The sequence below is a fragment of the Miscanthus floridulus genome, chromosome 2 (assembly GCF_019320115.1).
Source record: "Miscanthus floridulus cultivar M001 chromosome 2, ASM1932011v1, whole genome shotgun sequence".
Taxonomy (NCBI): domain Eukaryota; kingdom Viridiplantae; phylum Streptophyta; class Magnoliopsida; order Poales; family Poaceae; genus Miscanthus; species Miscanthus floridulus.
Window position 1 is genome coordinate 142,793,129 of NC_089581.1, and position 18,978 is coordinate 142,812,106.

An 18,978-nucleotide genomic window follows, 5' to 3' on the forward strand; every position below is an offset into this window, starting at 1 on the left:
AAACCTTGTTGACTGGAGACCTTGAAAACCCCTCGTGCCTAGCCGAGCCAAGCCTTGAGCAGCACAGGTGCACGCTGGCGCACGCACCAGTCACCGCGTCGTGTCGTGTGCCCCGGCAGCGTTCAGTCGAACGGGTGGCCGGCACCTTTCCTTGCGTCGTGTCGTTTTGACGGCGCGCGCTGGAGGAGAGAGAAAGCCGATAGAGCTCACCTCATGAATGCGGAGGCAGATCAACGGGGTCGCACGGGCGCGCGTGGTGGAGGGCCGCATGAGGTCATCGGCGTGAGGTCGTCGGCGGCCGCATGAGGCGAGGCGCGGGCTTCGGTGTCACGGCGGCGGGCTGATGCACGAGGGCCAGGCGACCGGCGTCAGGCGGGGTGGCGACCGGTGTGCAGCATCGTCGGTGTTCGAGGTGGGGTGGTGACCGGTGGTGGCGCGAGGAAGAAGAGAGAAAGGGCAGCTGTTCGACGAGGAAGAAGAGGAGGGGATTGATCTGCGCCAGGCACTGGCGCTTATATACCATGGAGATTTACTCCCAGTGCCTACCACCAGCCGGGAGTAAAGGTCCTTTGCTCCCGGTGCGTGTGACCAACCGGGAGTAAGTCCCGGTTGGTAACACGCACCGGGAGCAAAGGTTTTTTTGGCGGGTCACGAAACTGCAGCCCACCTTTACTCCCGGGTGGGCTTCCCACCCGGGAGTAAAGGTGGGCTGTAGTTTCGTTTCCCGCATGTTTTGAGCAATTTTTTTTTAAAAATGCAATAGTCTTGTTAAATACAAAGTAAATTAAATAAAAGGCATAAAATTATTTTGTTAAAAATATGGATTTTCTTTTTCTTTATTACACATAGGAAAAATCTATAACCTAACTTTTTTTATTTTTTGTTATAATTATAAAACATAATGTAACTAATATTTATTATTTCGTTAATGCAAAAATGTAGTGTTTAATTAAAATTATTAAAACTATTGGTTTTAGATAGGAAATTTGTTTTCACATCATTTTAACGTTAATATTTTAATTTTTCATCACTCAATATCCTAATTTAACTTTTCGAGAGAGAAATCCCACCAAATCAAACATTGATTTAATTTGAAACACAACATAATAAACATCTGAATTCACAATTATTACATAATATCTCAAACACACACTACATTAAATCACTATATCATCAAGTGGGCACAGCAGTGAACTTCTTCTTTACGTATGTCCCTTGGTTATGATCGCGTCGTAACCATGGAGTGTCCTCATCATTTACCAAGATGCTAGGGTCTTTGTTCACTTTGAAGGGAGGAATTCGGTCATCCTTTTCATAATCTTCTGACATGCCCGACTTGTCCTCAATTCCCACGATGATTCTTTTTCCTGAAAGAACTATGTGGCGCTTTGGCTCTTTGGTTGAGTCATTATCGTTTTTCCCTCTTTTTGGTTTGGTAGACATATCATTGACATAGAACACCTGATTCACATCCTTGGCAAGGATGAATGGTTCGTCTTTGTACCCAATATTACTAAGGTCTACTGTTGTCATTCCATACTCATTGTCTACTGTTACCCCGCCTCCGGTCACCTTGACCCATTGGCACTTGAACAATGGGATCTTCAAAGTAGGTGCATATTCTAGTTTCAATATTTCATCTATGCGGCCATAATATGTCTGCTTATTCCCATTCAGGTCTGTGGCATCTATGCGGACACCACTGTTTTGGTTGGTACTCCTTTTATCTTGGGCTACTGTGTAGAATATGTTCCCATTTATCTCGTACCCTTTGTATATGATGATATGCCATGATGGTTGCATAGCCAATAAATACAGTTGCTCATGGATGCTCTCATCACCTTGACATTTTTTTCGCAACCAACCGCCGAAAGTTTCCATGTGCTTACGCATAATCCAAGCTTTAGTCTTCCCTAGAAACTCGGATCATAAGAGATCCTTGTGTGTCTCAATATATGGATCTACCAAAGAGGAGTTCTATAGAACTGTGTAGTGCGCTTTATTGAAATAATCATCCTCTGTACCAATATATGTTATCCTCCCTAGTGTCCCCTTTCCGCTTAGTCTCCCCTCATGTCTTGATTTAGGAACACCAATCAAGTCAAGGTCAGGAATAAAGTCAACACAGAACTCAATGACCTCTTCTGTTCCATAGCCCTGGCGATGCTTCCTTCTGGGCGAGCACGGTTGTGAACATATTTCTTCAGGACTCCCATGAATCTCTCTAAGGGGAACATGTTGTGTAGGAACACAGGACCGAGAATGAAAATCTCCTTGACTAGGTGAACTAGGAGGTGTGTCATGATATCAAAGAAGGAAGGAGGGAACACCAACTCAAAGCTGACGAGACATTGAACCACATTATTCTATAGTTTAGCTAGATCAGTTGGATCAATTGCCTTCTGAGAAATTGCATTGAGGAATGCACATAGCTTCACGGTGGCTAGACATACATTTGGAGGTAGAATTCCCCTTAATGCAACTAGAAGTAATTGCGTCATGAGAACGTGATAGTCATGGGACTTTAAGTTACAGAATTTCTTCTTTGGCACATTTATAATACCCTTTATATTCGAGGAGAATCCAGATGGTACCTTGATGTTGTTTAAGCATTCAAACATGATTTCCTTCTCCTCTTTGCTTAGAGTGTAGCTGGCAGGACGTAAGTAATGGCGTCCATCATCTGACTTCTCTGGTTGCAGGTTGTCTCTTTCTCTCAAACAACACAGGTCCTGTCGTGCTTCAAATGTGTCCTTAGGCTTTCCATACACACCCATGAAGCCTAGCCGGTTCACACAAAGATTCTTCGTCAGGTGCATCACGTCGATCGAGCTGCGGACCTCTAGGACTTGCCAATAGGGTAGCTCCCAAAATATGGACTTCTTCTTCCACATGGGTGCATGACCGTTAGCGTTGTTCGGAACAGGTTGGCTGCCATGTCCTTTTCCAAAGATGACTTTCACATCATTGACCATATCGAGTACATCCTCACCGGTTCGGTTGCGAGGCTTGGTCAGGTGGTCTGCCTTCCCTTTAAAATGCTTGCCTTTCTTTCTTACGGGGTGATTTGCAGGAAGAAATCAACGATGGCCAAGGGACACGACCTTTCGACATTTTTTCAAGAATACACCTCTAATATCACCGAAGCAGTGTGTGCATGCATTATATCCCTTGTTTGACTGTCCTGAAAGATTACTTAGAGCAGGCCAATCATTGATTGTTACGAACAACAATGCTCACAGATCAAAGTGTTCCTATTTGTACTCATCCCACACACATACACCTTCTTTATTCCACAAAATGAGAAGTTCATCAATAAGTGGTCTCAGGTACACATCGATGTCATTGCCAAGTTGCTTCGGGCCTTGGATGAGCACAGGCATCATAATGAACTTCCGCTTCTTGCATAACCAAGGAGGAAGGTTGTAGATACTTAGAGTAACAGGCCAAGTGCTATGACTACTGTTCTGCTCTCCAAAAGGATTGATACCATCTATACTTAAAGCAAACCTTAAGTTTCTTGCGTCATTTGCAAACTCCGGGAATTCTCTGTCGATTGCTCTCCACTGGGACCCATCAGCAGGGTGTCTCAACATATTGTCTACCTTACGGTCTTCTTTGTGCCATCGCAACAATTTTGCATGTTCTTTGTTTCTGAATAGACGTTTCAAGCGTGGTATTATAGGAGCATACCACATAACCTTGGTAGGGATTTTCTTCCACGGACGTTCACCCTCAACATCACTAAGGTCATCTCGCCTGATCTTATATCGTGATGCATGGCATACCGGGCATGCATCCAATTTCTTGCACCCTTTGCCATGGTAGAGGATGCAGTCATTAGGACATGCATGTATCTTCTCGATTTCTAGCCCCATAGGATAGACAACTTGTTTTGCTTCGTAGGCAGTGGCGGGCAATTCATTGTCCTTCGGAAGCATCTTCTTTTGGATTTTTAGTAACTCTCCAAATCCCTTGTCAGATACACCATTCTTTGCCTTCCATTGCAGCAATTCTAGTGTGGTTCCCAACTTTTTTTGCCCTACATCACAAGTTGGGTATAGCAATTTCTTGTGATCTTCTAGCATCCGCTTGAACTTGATCTTCTCCTTTTCACTTTCATATTCTCTTTGTGCGTCACGAATGACCTGACAAAGATCATCAGCAGGCTCATCTTCTGCGGCTACCTCTTCTTTAGCTTCTCCCATTGCAGTATCATTGAAGCACGCACCATCGGGAATAATATCATTGTCGTCCCATTGTTCTTCTTCACCTTCTTCCATTACAACGCCGATTTCTCCGTGCTTTGTCCAACAAATATAGTTTGGCATGAAACCCGACTTGAACAAGTGTAAATGAAGAGTCCTTGAGCAAAGATATTCCACCGTATTCTTACATATGGCACATGGGCAGCACATGAAACCGTCACGTTTGTTTGCCTCAGCCGCACATAACAAAGAATGCACGTCGTCAATGAACTCTTGGGAGCGGCGATCAGCATTGTACATCCAATGCCGGCTCATCTGCATTACATGACATAAATACCATATTAAAACCTAGATCATAATTAATTATTTATACAACATGCATGCCACCACAAAAGGTACAAATTTATGAAAGCATCGCTACAATGTAGATAATCCCAACTACCACTAAAAGAACTAAAGCTAAAATACATTTTAGAAGCACAAGGATTTCGCGACCAATCTTAACTAAAACAGACAGATCCCCCGATTGTGCAACATCTTTGGGCTTCTTCGGCTGGATCACTACCTCATTAGCCGCCGTATCTGCCTGTTGTGAAAGATATTTTTGCACGAGTTCAACATACTCTTCCTCCCAGTAGAAGCCTGAACATCGTCCACTGCCATCCCACTGAAATTAAAACAAAAAATTAGAACTTTAATCACAATCATCATGAAAATAGGTATAAACTAACCATAATCATAAAATACGATAAAATAACTCATCATTGCGATCCGGACACTTGTAGAAGATACGACCATTGTTGGGACCCTCCTTCTTCACTCGGTACTCCATCACAATCTTCGTCTCATCACGACACTAGCCACATGGAATGAGAGGGAGGCCCGACCTAAGTCGCTTTGGAAACCCATGAGAGGCCGAGGACCCAGAAGCAGTTGCCATCTACTCTCTATACTCATTTTTTAATACACTATAAATTTCTCATTTTATAAACAAATAAAATTAAGAAACTATAAAATTATCTATATCTCTAAACAATGAAGTGTGCTATGCATGCTAGAAATAAAAAGTGAATACTAATTTTAAATACCTACTTTAACCTTTCTTCATCCAAATATGCAAACTATAAGTTATTTTGAGCTCAAATTGTTTACAAATAAAAAAACACCATAAAAACAATATATATAGTGAATAATATGAGATAAGCCAATGATTAAAAATGAGAGTATGAGATTGGTAACCTTTACAACTAAAGAATCGACGGAGGAATCGAAGAATGGATGGAGGAACAATGGAGGGAGGAAGCAAGAACACTAGTGCAGTGAGCTTCAAAATGTGCTGAGCTCGGGCCTCCTCGGGCTCGGGGAGGAAGAAGGAGACGGCCGGGATATAAAGGGGGGGACCTTTAGTCCCGGTTGGTGGTTCCAACCAGGACTAAAGGTAACTTTCTAATCCTCGGCGTAGCCACGGCCCGGGAGTAGACCTTTACTCCCGGTTGGAGCCACCAACCGGGAGTAAAAGTCTACCTTTAGTCCCGGTTGGTGGCTCCAACCGGGACTAAAGGTCCCTACCACCTCAGTCTGGCGCAGTAGCCATTGGGCAGGGACCTTTAGTCCCGGTTGAATCCACCAACCGGGACTAAAGGTCTCTCTAGTCCCAGGCGCAAAAAATGTTGGGACTAGAGCCCATTTTGGCCGAGGATCAAAGGTCTGTTCTCTACTAGTGTGGCTGGTGGTGCGGTGTTGCTGCTGTACCGTCCAGCCGCAGCACTGAATCATTGATGATGTGATGCATGAACATACCCCAGTGCATGGTCAAACTAATGCACGCACGCTTGCTTTTCCGTGATGTGAAGTGAGATTTTGCATCCGCCTTATCTATCGTATGGTTTGACCACAGTGGTTGGCCAAGCCGTACTCCTACACCATGTACTTTGAGGTGGCCTACTGCCGTGCTGCAAAGAATTAGCGAAGTGCAGCAGTATGTTCCACCACCACCTTACACAGCGACTGAGCTTGAGCAACTAAGGTCCAAGAACATATCTTTCATGGGCGTTACGAACTATAGGGATGTCAGCATGACTGATATGGCAGTTTGTGACACCGGTCTCTAGTTGTGTAAGAATTCATTGTATAACCATGAGAAAGAAACCCTTAGGAAGGGGATGATATTCAACACAATGTCAGAGATGAAACTCTTCCTTCAGGACTATGCTGTGTACCACATGATATGCAAAAACGGTTGTATGTGGAGGTTAAATGCACGAAAGAGATAGAGTGATGGCAAGTGAAGGATAACTAAAGTTGTCGAACCCCACACTTGCCTAGACAATAGGGGGAAGGAAAATCATCAGCAGCTCACTACACGTTACCTTGCCTGTCGTATATTGGGGCTCGTTGATGATAATAACGACATCTCGGTGTCTTCTTTACAACTGTCCATATCTAGATTCGTCAGGTACGATGTGACGTACGGAAAGGCTTGGCGTGCTAAGCAAATTGCTCTGACGATTCGATGGGGTACTTGGGAGGAAGCATACAACAGGGTGCCCCGCATCTTATGTGCAATGCATTACTACAACCCTGTCTTGAAATGGTTTGTGGACACTGGAGGGATGTTTTTTTGGGACCCATTGAGGCATGTCCTCTATCGTGTGTTATGGTCGTTCGCGCAGACGGAACATGCATTCTAGTTTTGTCGGCCAGTCGTACTTATTGATGGCACTTTCCTAATAGGAAAGTACAGGGGCACCTTGATGATGGCTACTGTTGTTGATCCTGAGGACCAGATAGTACCCATGGTTTTTGCTTTGGCAGAGGGAGAGAATAATGAATCATGGTCATGGTTCATGCGGCTTCTACGTGTGCAAGTGCTTGGCCCAACTCGCACTATATGTTTGATCTCGGACCATCACGTAGGGCTTCTTAATGCTACAACTGAGCATATAGATGGGTTCCCACCTCTAGTACATAGATGGTGCATGAGACACTTTACCGCTAATTTCTAGCGGCGTCAGTAAAAGCAGGAGGTATGTGACAAGGTAAAGGCTCTATGTTGTGTACGTACAGAGCATCAGTTCAAGGAGATAAAGAGAGAACTAGACAAGATGGTAAATGCAATGGGAAAGGCCTGGTTAGAGGCGCAGATGGAACATAAGGCTCAGTGGGCGTTAGCATATGACGAGGGGGGTTTTAGATATGGCATCATGACCACTAACTCTTTGGAGTCCTTCAACCGTGTATTCACCGGAGTTCGATCGTTGCCTGTGTCTAGAATTGTTGAGTTCTCATTTCATAAGTGCAACGAATATTTTGTGAAGAGGTGGGAACTTGCGCAGAGGAATATAGCTGAGTAGGGGCATTTTGGAAAGGCCAGAGCTGAATATTTGAAGGAGGCCGAGGAATTGGCCAAGCAGCACACCGCCGAGCCGTATGGACCCAGCCGCCATATCTTTAGTGTACGGGGCAAGGGTGGCACAAGCTTGGACGATGAACGTTATGGTGGACAAAACTACCGAGTTGATCTTGAAAAGGTAGAGTACGGTTGCAACGTCCCTCAGATCATGCATGCCCCTTGCTCTCATATGATCACGGCCTGTAGGGTTCGCGGGTACAACTATGAGGATCTGCCATATATGTCACCCTTGTATCTCCGTTCGAACACCATTAGTATTTGGGAGATGAGCTTTGAGCCATACCTTGACCCGACACAGTGGCCACCTTATAATGGTTATGACTACGTGCCGCATCTGGATCTAATGAAGGTAGGGAAGGGTAGGAGAAAGAAGAAGCAACTCAAGGGGGACGTGGACACTATGAGAGGGTACGGCGAAGACATGTACGACGGGGGAGACTTCAACGAGACCCATGGCAGGAATCTATGCTCCGTTTGTAAACAATCTGGTCACAAGGCTAGCCGGCATAGAAGATGAGGGCAGCAGGTGATTTCATATTGTGTTCGTACTGCATAACAAGTAGTTTAAATTTTGCAATGCTACATAATGTTAATCTGAATATTGTTAATTTGAATACTCTAACCCTTTTTATCAATTTGTAATTGGATGGCCCCTCCCATGCCGCACCAGCTGTACCCCCTTCTTGAGGTGGAGTACGACGACCCCCTTCTTCCACCGGACGATGAGGTTTCCAAGAGGCGTTCGAGGGATCCTTACATTCCAGGGACTTAGTTCATTACGTCGAACTTATGTTGAATGAATATTGTCGTCAAAAACTTGTAGACTCATAAACCAATGAAAATGTTATGTGGCAACTCGTCGTCCATTTACTTGCTTCATGTTCATTTCAACTTGCGCACGGTCACGGCACCACTTGTAGTTTTGTACAGCACCGACAACAACTCAATTGAAGCTGGATGTTGTCTGTCCGCGTCACTGACGCACCGTCATCTATGGCGCGGCACTGACGTGGCGTGGACTCTAGCGCAGCTGAACCTAGGCTATGGTGTGGCCGAACTAGTGGGCTACGGCGCTGTATTTGAGATAATTTCACCCGATTACGTTCATTTTAGAAATTTTGAACGCATGATACAAACAGATGTGATCATTTAAGATCGATCATGGGTAATCCGAGTACATGACACATGGGTACAATACATTAGTAGTTCAAATGGAATATAAGACAACACAATGGAATTTCTACTACATAGCTACATTGATCATTAATAAAGCATGGAACTAATAGTCGGTGCAATTAAAAACCCTCAGTCAGAAACATACTGAGTAAGCAACTCATCGTCTGAGTACCAATCCTCAACCACAACCCTGTTGCTGTGGCTAAACTCACATGTATTGCCCTGATCTGCCTTTCGCCTATAGTAAGCGGCCTCCGCTTCATCTACGACCTCTGCAGCCTGAGTGAAGAACGCGTCGTCATCCTCCTCCGCCTGCAAACCCGCTTCTGCTAGAGCGATGAGCTCGCTCAGTCTGTCAGTGTCGTTCTCAACCTCCTCCGCCTGCAAGCCCGCCTCTGCTAGAGCGATGAGCTCACTCAGTCTGTCAGTGTCGTCCTCATCCTCGTTCCCCTCATTAGACAACACAATCGGTGATTCAATGGTGCGACCAACTTGCTTTCTGTGCTCATCTAACTTCTTTTCCTCGTACCTTGCACGAGCCACCTCTGCAACATGGTCCTCGCTGCATCCAATCCCTTCATGTATAAAATGCAATCAGTTAGCAACGCGACTATATTATATTTAAAATCAGGCAACGGAAAAAAGGCTTCGAAGTACTCACTGGCACATAATGAAACAACATGCTCGTTCAAGACCTGCATCTGTACTCTTGTCTCCTCCCTTGCTTCCTTCCTTGCCCTCTCCTCCTCTAATGTCATCCGTCTCTCTAATCCCCATTTGACAAGCCCAACGTCGATCGGGTTACAAATACCGCGCTGTCTAGCAAACTCACGCATCTTGTCTTTGTGATGTTTAACGAAAAGGTTGACGTAGTCAGGTCCATATCCCCTCTTTCGTGCAATTACTTGCTTCCCCTTCAGTTCATCCAAGAACTTAGCTTGACCATCATAACATTCCCACCTGTATTTCCTAGTGCTCTATTCAAACGATAAATTATATCATATATGTCTTAGCAAAAGAAACAAAATACGATTCTATGGTTACCACAAAAATAACCAATCTCATCATAGTCAATCATATGGCCGCAACAATGGCATATTCCAAGCTCCGAATGGACTAGACCGTAGTTGGATTTAACACCACATTCGCACTTGATTGGCGGCGCTTTGTAAATTAACCTTTCTTTCTTCTTTTGCTTTGCTTTTGGAGGTTCTTCGGGCCATTTGTTCTTAGGACCATACAACCACTCCTTGAAACGATACTTCGCCATTGAATACACCTAAATAATGTGACATTAGTACATGACTCATATAGCTCAACATTTCAACACATACACTTTGCACTTACTTCATGCTTGTTTGGACACACAGACTCCAACGTATTGTCAGGATTTATCACGGCTCGGTCTCCACAATGGCACAGAGAAGGTTCCTCAAGTCGTCTAACTGTGGCTAAGTGCTTCTCCTTAGTCGTCATTGGAGGGGGGTTAGGGGGAGGTGAAACCCACCGCTCGAAGTGCTCTCGTGGATGTCGCCCTCTCCACCAATCGTCAAAAAGGAGGTACCTTAGGTCAAACTTGTCTGCACCGTCGATCCACTGAAAAAAAAGCACCTCTCATGGGCCTACACAATAAAATTCTAATAAAATATTAGTAACATAGTAATACAAATGAAGAAGAAAAAACATATGGAAACAATTACTTACATTAAAACGACTGCACGTGTAGAAGCAACGAGCCGCTGTGTCTGGATATCTCGATTGAAATACGTCGGCCGGACGACCACAGTCACAGTTAAGGACAGGGAGTTCAAGAGGGACGCGGGCATCTTTGCTAGACTCGTCGGGGTACAATTCTCTAGGACGACCCCGTTTTCGCCATAACTGCTCCCGAAACATGTCTTCCATCTAATAAAATGGTTCAAATTAAACATCAATCAAAACAACGCAAATTAATGTAAAATATAATCATTTGCAATGCAACTAAAATAATATAACCAATAATTAGAGCAACAAAAATATACATGGTAAACATACTTCTAACTAAATAATTAACCTTAATATTGACAAAATCAAACTAATATCTTCCACAGACTTAGCTCTCATTTATAATATACATATCCACCATTCAAACGAAAATAAAACGTGCGTCATTACCTTGCACGAGGACGAGGAGGGAGGGAGGCGGCTGGGGAACGGAAGGGAAGGGAGGCGGCAATGGAGGGCCGGACGGGGCTGGGACTGGCCGCGTCGGTTTTATTCGGCTCTGCCGCGCCACGGATCAGGGCATGGCAGTGCCGCGCCAAGATCGGTGACGCGGCAGGCCTTGCCCCGTCAGCGACTCCGGTCGCCGCCACGTCAGCCCTCTACCGCGCCACCATGCATGGCGCGGCAGAGGGCTGACGTGGCGACGCCAGGGTAATATGCGCGGCCAAAAGGGTTAGTTTAAAAAAAACCGACATGTTAGATTTTAAATTAGTTTCCAAAAAATGTTAAAATAAAAAAAATTCTTCTGCGGACGTGCTAGGCTGCTAGCTGCCTACTCGCTGATACTAGTAGTACGTTCAACGGCTGGCCGCGGTCACTCGGAGAAGAAAAGGTCGTCAGATCGGTGTACGCCTGCATCAGATCCACCTGTGGTGTACTCATATCCAAAACGTGTACAGCATGTGGTTCTCTAGAAGCTCGATCGGAGGGCGTCCAGCTGACGTAAATCGAACGGATTTGGCGATTAAGTTCGTGGTCATGATTAGTTACATACCACAATGCCGTAAAATGGTCCTGCCTTCCGCCCATATTGGCCCCTACCTAAGAAAGTACAAAATTACGCTAACGGCCCCTAAACTATTGTTATGTCGTTTTCATCTAAGTCTCTAAACTACGAAACTACATATCTAGGTCATTTTCATCCTAGCAAATTAGCTGATGTAACGGTTCAACGTGGAACTAATAATTAATATGTGGATCCATATCTCATAATTGCATGGTCGATCAGTTCCTAAACTATATATTATGTGATTCTCATATTTATCTCCCAAAATATGAAATTGCAAATCTAGTCCATACCAAAGTAGTATACTCCAATCCAGTCTGAATCTGACTCTCCATGCTCCATTCATTATCATCCAACTCGATGAAATGTCCCGGAGTCATTGCTTGTTCTCGACCTCCTTATTGTTTGGCTTCCATATTCGCTTAGCAAATAGCAAGCAACGTCTTGACACCACTTTCCATGCTAAATGCAAGGTGTCATTGGGCCAGGTACCGTTGTCACTTGTCACGCATGCGTTCTCGTAGAAGAGCACCTGCACGACGACCCTAGATGGCATAAGCTCATTAATTTTGGATAGCGTGTGCATGGACACGAGAGCCTCATGTAATTGAGAAATCTGCATAGTGATCCATTCTAGCGGTGGAAGGGTGCCGGCGTTGTTCTTGGTGATTGCTTTGATGTACATGTTTTTTGTGCTCATTCTAGTTTCTTTATTTTGAACAGTAGTTTCTCGGTCCTAAAAAATCAGTAATTCTAGTATATATAGTAAGTATGGAGTAAAAAAATCTAAAGTTTATTCAAGGTTGTACAAAAAGCTATTAATATTTATGCTGCTAAATAATATAGTTATATTTGTTATTAAATATATTTTTATAATAGCTATTTGAAGTCATAAATATCGCTATTTTTCAAAATTGTATTTTTTAGATAGAGGTAGTATTTCGCAGTTGCACTTCTTTTTTCTTTTGAAACTCAAGCTAGCTCTACGGCCTTGTTATTGAAACCAATGTCACGAGTCACCAAACTTTTTACAAACTCTAGGAGGGGGTTTGTCCAAGTCCCAACTCATCCCAAAGCTGGCCAGAGCATATGTAGTGGAGTTACAAATTCTAAGAACAAGGAGAATATCATTACAAAAGAAATGCTCTTGAAGCAATCACGAGTATCCCTAATCAACCTTCCGCTGGCCGCCAGGTCCATCGAAGACGGGAGGAGTGCCTGCTGTAGGAGAGCCGAATCCACCTCGGACCCGAGAGATCCGTAGCCCGTTGCCAATTGCAAAGCTTTCGCGCATGCTGCAGCTTCCGCAGATAACACACTACTGCTGTCAGTCGACCCGTCCCGGCGACGATGGCTTCACCACGGTGGTCCCTAACAATCAAAACCCCAGCCGCCCTTGTGTGTTTCTCGAACAAAGGCTCTATTCAGCTGGTTTATAAGTCGTTTGTGCTGATTTGTTAGGAAAAAAAATACTATACCATGACTGAGCCGGCTTATAATGACAGCCGAATAGAGCCAAAAGCGCCTTCACTGTTGATCTTGAGTTGTCCCGGTGGCGAAGCACACCAGCGCTGCACTGGCCTCGCTGTCCGACCTGAAGTACCCTTCTCCTTGCCTGTGAGCTCGCCTACCTACAAGGCTCAGGACTGCACTGCACCAACAACCTCTCCCCTGGACAGACCCCGCTCACCATGATTGACTTGGTTACGGACGCTCCACCACTTCCAAAGCAGTATTATGGTTTCAGCCGATCCTCCTCCTTTAGGTGTAGCACCGCCTGAACCACACTCTTGAGTAGTAGATCCAGGCGAACATGTTCCAATTGGAGATCAGCCCAGTAGTGTTTTACAAACTTACACTCAGGAAGCAATGACCGCCGTCTTCGTCCAACTGATTGCAGACTGGACAGTGAGTGTCAAGCTTGATTCCACGTCTCTGGAGATTCAGCTTCAGTGCCAAACTATTCCGCGCGAAACGCCACAGGAAATGTTTCAGCTTTGGGGGCGTGATAACTTCCATAGCCTTCGCCAAACTGAGTTTGCACAGTCTGTAGTGGGGCTGCCCGAGCTGCACTGCCCGAGTTTGCAGTTGTACTTCTACGAGACAGGAGTGGCTGGGGACATACGGCTACCTCGGAAGTAAAGATCCTGGAACCGGTGGATTGCAAGGTCCGGTGGGTCTTGTTGGCTTGTAGGGGCCATAAACCTCGTTACGGGCCGGATGGCAATTCGAACCTGCGTCTGCGTCTCATAAATTGACTTGCGTTTGTCCTCGTTAGCAGGCCCAACCCAGTACCCTTTTAGCTTTTATTTTAATGGGTTGGGATTGTATGAGTTAATTATACTGTTTTTAACTCCCAGATTGTTATAGCTGGAGTAGCTCAGTTGGTTAGAGCGTGTGGCTGTTAACCACAAGGTCGAAGGTTCAAACCCTTCCTCTAGCGATATTTTGCATTTATTTTCAATTTTTATATTAAACAAAACAATTTTCTACTTTGCTGAACAATTTCACCTCAAGATAGAAATTTTCAATTTTTATATTAAACAAAACAATTTTCTACTTTGCTGAACAATTTCACCTCAAGATAGAAATTTTCAAGTTTCGTACTACAATTTTTCTCTACTTTGCTAAACAATTTCGCATCAGGAAGAATTTTTCAAGTTCTCTACTTTGCTAAACAATTTCAACTCATGAAGAATTTTTCAAGTTCCTACTTTGCTGAACAATTTCGCCTCAAGAAGAAATTTTCAAGTTTCCTACTACAATTTTTTTTCTACTTTGCTAAACAATTTCGCCTCACGAAGAATTTTTCAAGTCCCTACTTTGCTGAACAATTTTGCCTTTTTAAAAAAAAAATTAGAAGAAACTAAAATCGTCTGTCTACTCTGCTTAACAATTTCGCCTAAAGAAGAAATTAAAATCGCTCTTCTGAACGGAATTTGGCCCCAAACTACAGAGAAAACAATAGCCATGTCTCCTCTGATCCCAATATCTCCATAATCAGATACACTGCACACTCAATGATACATACACCACTCGAAACCGTTCCATAATCTATCCATCCATATACATGAATCGCATCGCATGCTGTGTCGAACGCCATGACTTTCATCAGCAGAAGACCATGCGATGGCTGCACGAAATCCGGGAAGAAGTAAATCTGCACTGCACTGCACTCACTCAAACCATCTCTCTTCTTGTATGCTATGCACAGTTGCACACGCGAACTTTGCTGTACTTACAGCTGGAGCTTGGCCACTCATCCTCGCGAGCAAGCTCGATGGGCAGCGTGCCCGTTACCTCCGGGCACCGTCTCCGCTTCCGAGGAACCGAGATCATGAGATGGAGTGGCGGCGGCGGCGCTGGAAGAGCACCTTGGCATCGGCGGTGGCCTTGGCGCCGAGCTGCTGCAGCCCCGGCTCGGCGGCGGGGCGCATGCGGAAGAGCCTGCTGAGGCTGCGCGCGAAGCCCCGGAGCAGGCGGTTGGCGGGGCCGACCCGCACCAGCTCCCGCTTCATGCTCACGTGGTCCTTCTCCAGGTCCGTGAGCCGCATCCGCATCCGCGCCACCTCCAGCTTGAGCTCCCGGTTCTCCCGCCGCACTGACGCGTAGTTGTCCCGCGGGGACATGGCGCCGCTGCCGGAGCGCATGTTCACGCTGCCCTGCACCGACGCGGCGGCCGCGGCGCACCCGAAGAAGAGCGCCGCGTCGTGGCCGCCCATGCTGCCGCCCCCGGACTGGATCGCGCTCCGCAGCCGCAGCTGCTCGAAGTAGAGCACCTGCACCGCCATCTGCACCGGGAGCCGCTCGTTCTGCGCCGCGTGGCTGCACGCGTCAGGCGTCAGACGCTGGCAGTCGATCGCCTTGCACAGCCGGTACCTCTCCGCCTCCTTGATGTTCGGGTGCACCTGCATGCACGCAGTCAGATCAGATCAGATCGGCAAGCACAAGCACGTTAAGCTAGCTGCCTTCTGGTTCTGGCTAGGCGAAGGAAATTAAAGCAGGCTGCATCGGTGCGTGCCTTGAGGAAGATGTCGACGGCGCGGTAGAGGCCGTCGGTGACGACGCGAGCGTGGTCCGGGAGCAGCTCGGCAAGGGAGATGAACTTGGACGGGAGGATGTTGGAGTCGAGCGCCACCTCCGCGAGGTAGCTGTCCAGCAGCTTGGCGGCCTTCACCAGGAGGCTCTGCTTGGGCGGCCGCGGGCTGTCGTAGTCGAACCCGGCGTCCTCCTCGTTGTGGTCGTCGTCGAGGTTGAGGAACACCGAGAAGATGCACGCCACCACGTCCGTGTCGTACAGCGCGTGCTGCTGCCCGTGCCCGGCCGGCGTGGCCGCGCCCGCGCCCGCGCTGGCGGCGATGAGTATGTCCTCCAGGATGGCCTGGTCCAGCTGCATGCCGATCCGCTTCTCCAGGTCGGCCCTGCAGATGCTGGACGCGGACACCGACATCGCCGTCTTGAGGAGCCCCGAGAGGAAGGCCATCGGCACGGGGCTCTTCTTGGACTGCGCCGGGAGCAGGCCCACGATGGCCTCCACGATGGCGCGCTGCTTCTTGACGGCGTCAGCGTTCGCGGCGGCGCCGCCGCATCTGTGCACGTCCCTGGCCATGAGCCCGTGCAGCGAGTTCTGCGCGTAGTTGATGAGGATCCGGGTCACCGTCTCCTGCTTGAGCCCCTTGGCCTTGACCGCGGACAGCAGGCGCTGGAAGAAGTCGAGGCCGAGCGCGGCCACCGACTTGCCCCACCAGTCGCCCTGCGAGTCGAGGTCGGCGAACGCCGCGGCGGGCTTCAGCTGCGCCGCGCACTGGTCCAGCTTGGACAGCCCCGACGTGAGCTGCTCCTTGCACACGTTGCTAGCGATGGCGGCGATGAGGCGGGGCACGAGGCCGACGTCCTCGGCGGCCGGGAGCAGCGCCTCGCAGCTGCGGAGCACGGCGACGGAGCTGGCGATGCTGGGGAGCACCGCGTCGCGGAGGAACGCCTCGGCGCGGAGCTCCAGGCTCTTGTCGGAGAAGTCGTCGGTGATCTGCAGGTAGTGCGCGGCGCAGCGCAGCATGGCGACGTTGGCGACCGTGACGTCCACGTGGACGCCGTAGCAGAACTTGGCGGCGAGCTCGAACGCCGGCGCGCCCCCCGGGGTGCCGTGCAGGCTGAGCCGCGCCAGCTTGGCGTCCTTGGCCTCCGCGACGAGCCGCCGGATCTTGCCGCTCAGGGACACCAGCGGGAACTGCGCGAACAGCTATGCCGTCGGCGTTAGCACATCGTTTTGGTTTTCTGCCGCGTTCTTGTGCAAGGCCAAGGAGTTCTCAGTCTCTCACCTTGTGGAGCGCGAAGCTGGAGGTGCCGACCTCGACGGTGAGGTCGCTGGAGACGTCGGTCGGAGGCCTGCAAGACGTAGTACGAAGAGAGGGTTCAGCTGAGTTCGCGACAGGATCGGAGCACAGGATCCGAGGAAAGAAGCAGAATGAATGAGTTACCACTCATTGGCGTGGCGGCTGATGAGGCTCGGCCGGAATGTCCTCTTCCCGGAGATGCTCTGCTTCAGCTCTGTCACCGTCGCCACGCCCATCTCTCTGTCTCTCTCCTCTACTAGTTCTCTTCTTTCTCTCTCTCTCCAATGAAGGAGTAAGTAAGCAAACACTGCAAAGGGATGCACGCCTAAATATGTTTACGTGGGCGTCAGGACAGAGGACAGTGCAGCTTATTTGTAGTACTAGTGCTTTTTAAGACAATAATGGTGGCGAGTGTGTGGTGTGGGAGTGCGTGCAGAAAGAAATCCATTCGAAATCTGATGCCCATGGCCACGGGCCGCAGTTCAATTCAAAAGGCTCTCGCTGGCAGAATACTACGGCTAGCCTAGCCATGGATCACAGTCACAGATGGAATGGAGGTCTGATGATGACGGCGCAGACTGCAAAGCCATTCGGCAGGGGCAAAGCCATAGGAGTCCATGGTTATTATAAGAAAATGTGAAAAAGGGGGGACAGGGAGCATCATACATATTCACATAGGCTTGTCCTCTTGAGATGTTATCATGCTCGTAGCGTAGGCTTTTACGTTCTCGTTCTCCTAACGACCGCTTCCTGATGATGCTGCTGGGGCGAGCTGCCGGGAGAGCTGCAATCATGCGGTTCATTCAACCCAATTTGTTTGGGATGACAATGGGAAACATGCATATCAGTAAAATGTGCAGGAGTTTTCTAGTTTTTACTCCGAATTGTAAGTCGTTTTGACTTTCTAGACACATAGTTTTTACTATGTACCTAGAGTCCTAGACATAATATATTTCATTATCTAAAAAAAGACATAGTCAGCCTGTTCGCTTGTTGGTTTCAGCCAGCCCAAACCAGTCAGCCAACAGTGTTTTTCTCTCACAATAAACCAGCACCAGTCAGCCCAGAAACCAACCAGCGAACAGGCCGAGTATATATTTAGGGGCATAGCAAAAACTATATATCTCAATAAGTCAGATCTTACAATTTAAAATGGGAGTATCTCTATATTTCACTAGCAAATATATGCATATGTTGCATGGGAGAAAAAAAATTTCTCCCATGCCCCTAGTTCAGTAAACATGGGCCAAGACCCCCATAACTCAATGCCTTGCCCTTTATGAGTTCGAGAGTTTAGCATCACATCTCACCCATTCTGCTGTTTCTCCTCCTCGATCCCTTTTTCGATGGCAGCCGTGCGGTTTCCAACACGGTCAAATCCCATTGTAACAATATAACATTGCAGGCTCTAGCATGACTATGTGTTGGTTTCAGTCGTTGACAAGATAACTGAAAGGTTATCAACTGCGCTACAAGGATTTAGCTACAATCATTACTATACAATACCTCATTTGCACCAGCTCCTAAAACCCATATCCATGTGTTGGTTTACAACTCTTTACATATCATCGCCATAGGATTTGTAAATAATGAATTCATCATCGTAGTTACTAGTAAATACGAGCATTTGGAAAAGTCTTTACAAGTGCATGTATTTTGACTGTCAAGTATTCTTACAATAATACATCATCAATTTGCTACAAAATCAGTTGATACTTAAATATGTTTGGACGTGAATCTAGTTGTACAGATTTATCTATAAATATTATATATAAATTTGAACAATTGTTGCTTAAACTTTACAAAGCTTGACTTCGTTGAATCCTAGGTATTTGGAAATGGAGAGTACTACGTTGTAAGGATAGTTTCACTCTCTCTCTCTCTCTCTCTCTCTCTCTCTCTCTCTCTCTCTCTCTCTCTCTCTCTCTCTCTCTCCATATGACATGGTATAAAAAGATTGTGGCATAAAACAGTAAAACTAGGAATAGGCTTGGAGATTTGACAGTAAAACTGACAAAGTAGTATCTATATGTTCCCACTTCGGCGGACGAGATAATGCTATGAGTGCCAGAGTGTCTG

General features: G+C 46.9%; 1 protein-coding gene and 1 non-coding gene across 3 annotated transcripts; one reads left to right on the forward strand and one right to left on the reverse strand.

Annotated features, from left to right (window-relative positions):
• The first annotated feature begins 13,935 nt into the window (after nt 1–13,935).
• On the forward strand, nt 13,936–14,009 carry TRNAN-GUU (transfer RNA asparagine (anticodon GUU)). The gene has a single exon. It is a non-coding gene; the product is annotated as a tRNA-Asn (tRNA).
• A 515-nt stretch (nt 14,010–14,524) lies between these two features.
• On the reverse strand, nt 14,525–17,213 carry LOC136539925 (BTB/POZ domain-containing protein At1g03010-like). Of its 2 annotated transcripts, none has more exons than XM_066531907.1 (4): nt 17,044–17,213; nt 16,885–16,951; nt 15,588–16,793; nt 14,525–15,474 (listed from the first exon to the last, which is right to left on the reverse strand). In XM_066531907.1, the coding sequence occupies exons 1-4, from the start codon at nt 17,133–17,135 to the stop codon at nt 14,902–14,904; spliced, it is 1,938 nt and encodes a 645-aa protein (XP_066388004.1). In that variant the 5' UTR covers nt 17,136–17,213; the 3' UTR covers nt 14,525–14,901. The 2 variants fall into 2 exon arrangements, with proteins under 2 accessions (XP_066388004.1, XP_066388003.1); XM_066531906.1 differs by having other exon boundaries at nt 15,588–16,805.
• Nucleotides 17,214–18,978: the final 1,765 nt, after the last annotated feature.

Bases quoted from the DNA above. Each gene is read 5' to 3' on its own strand.
- LOC136539925 (XM_066531906.1), bottom strand. From the start codon at position 17,135: ATGGGCGTGGCGACGGTGACAGAGCTGAAGCAGAGCATCTCCGGGAAG. The intron at 16,952-17,043 runs GTAACTCATTCA...TACGTCTTGCAG, and splicing joins AGCCGCCACGCCAATGAGTG to GCCTCCGACCGACGTCTCCA. The intron at 16,806-16,884 runs GTGAGAGACTGA...CCGACGGCATAG, and splicing joins CCAGCTTCGCGCTCCACAAG to CTGTTCGCGCAGTTCCCGCT.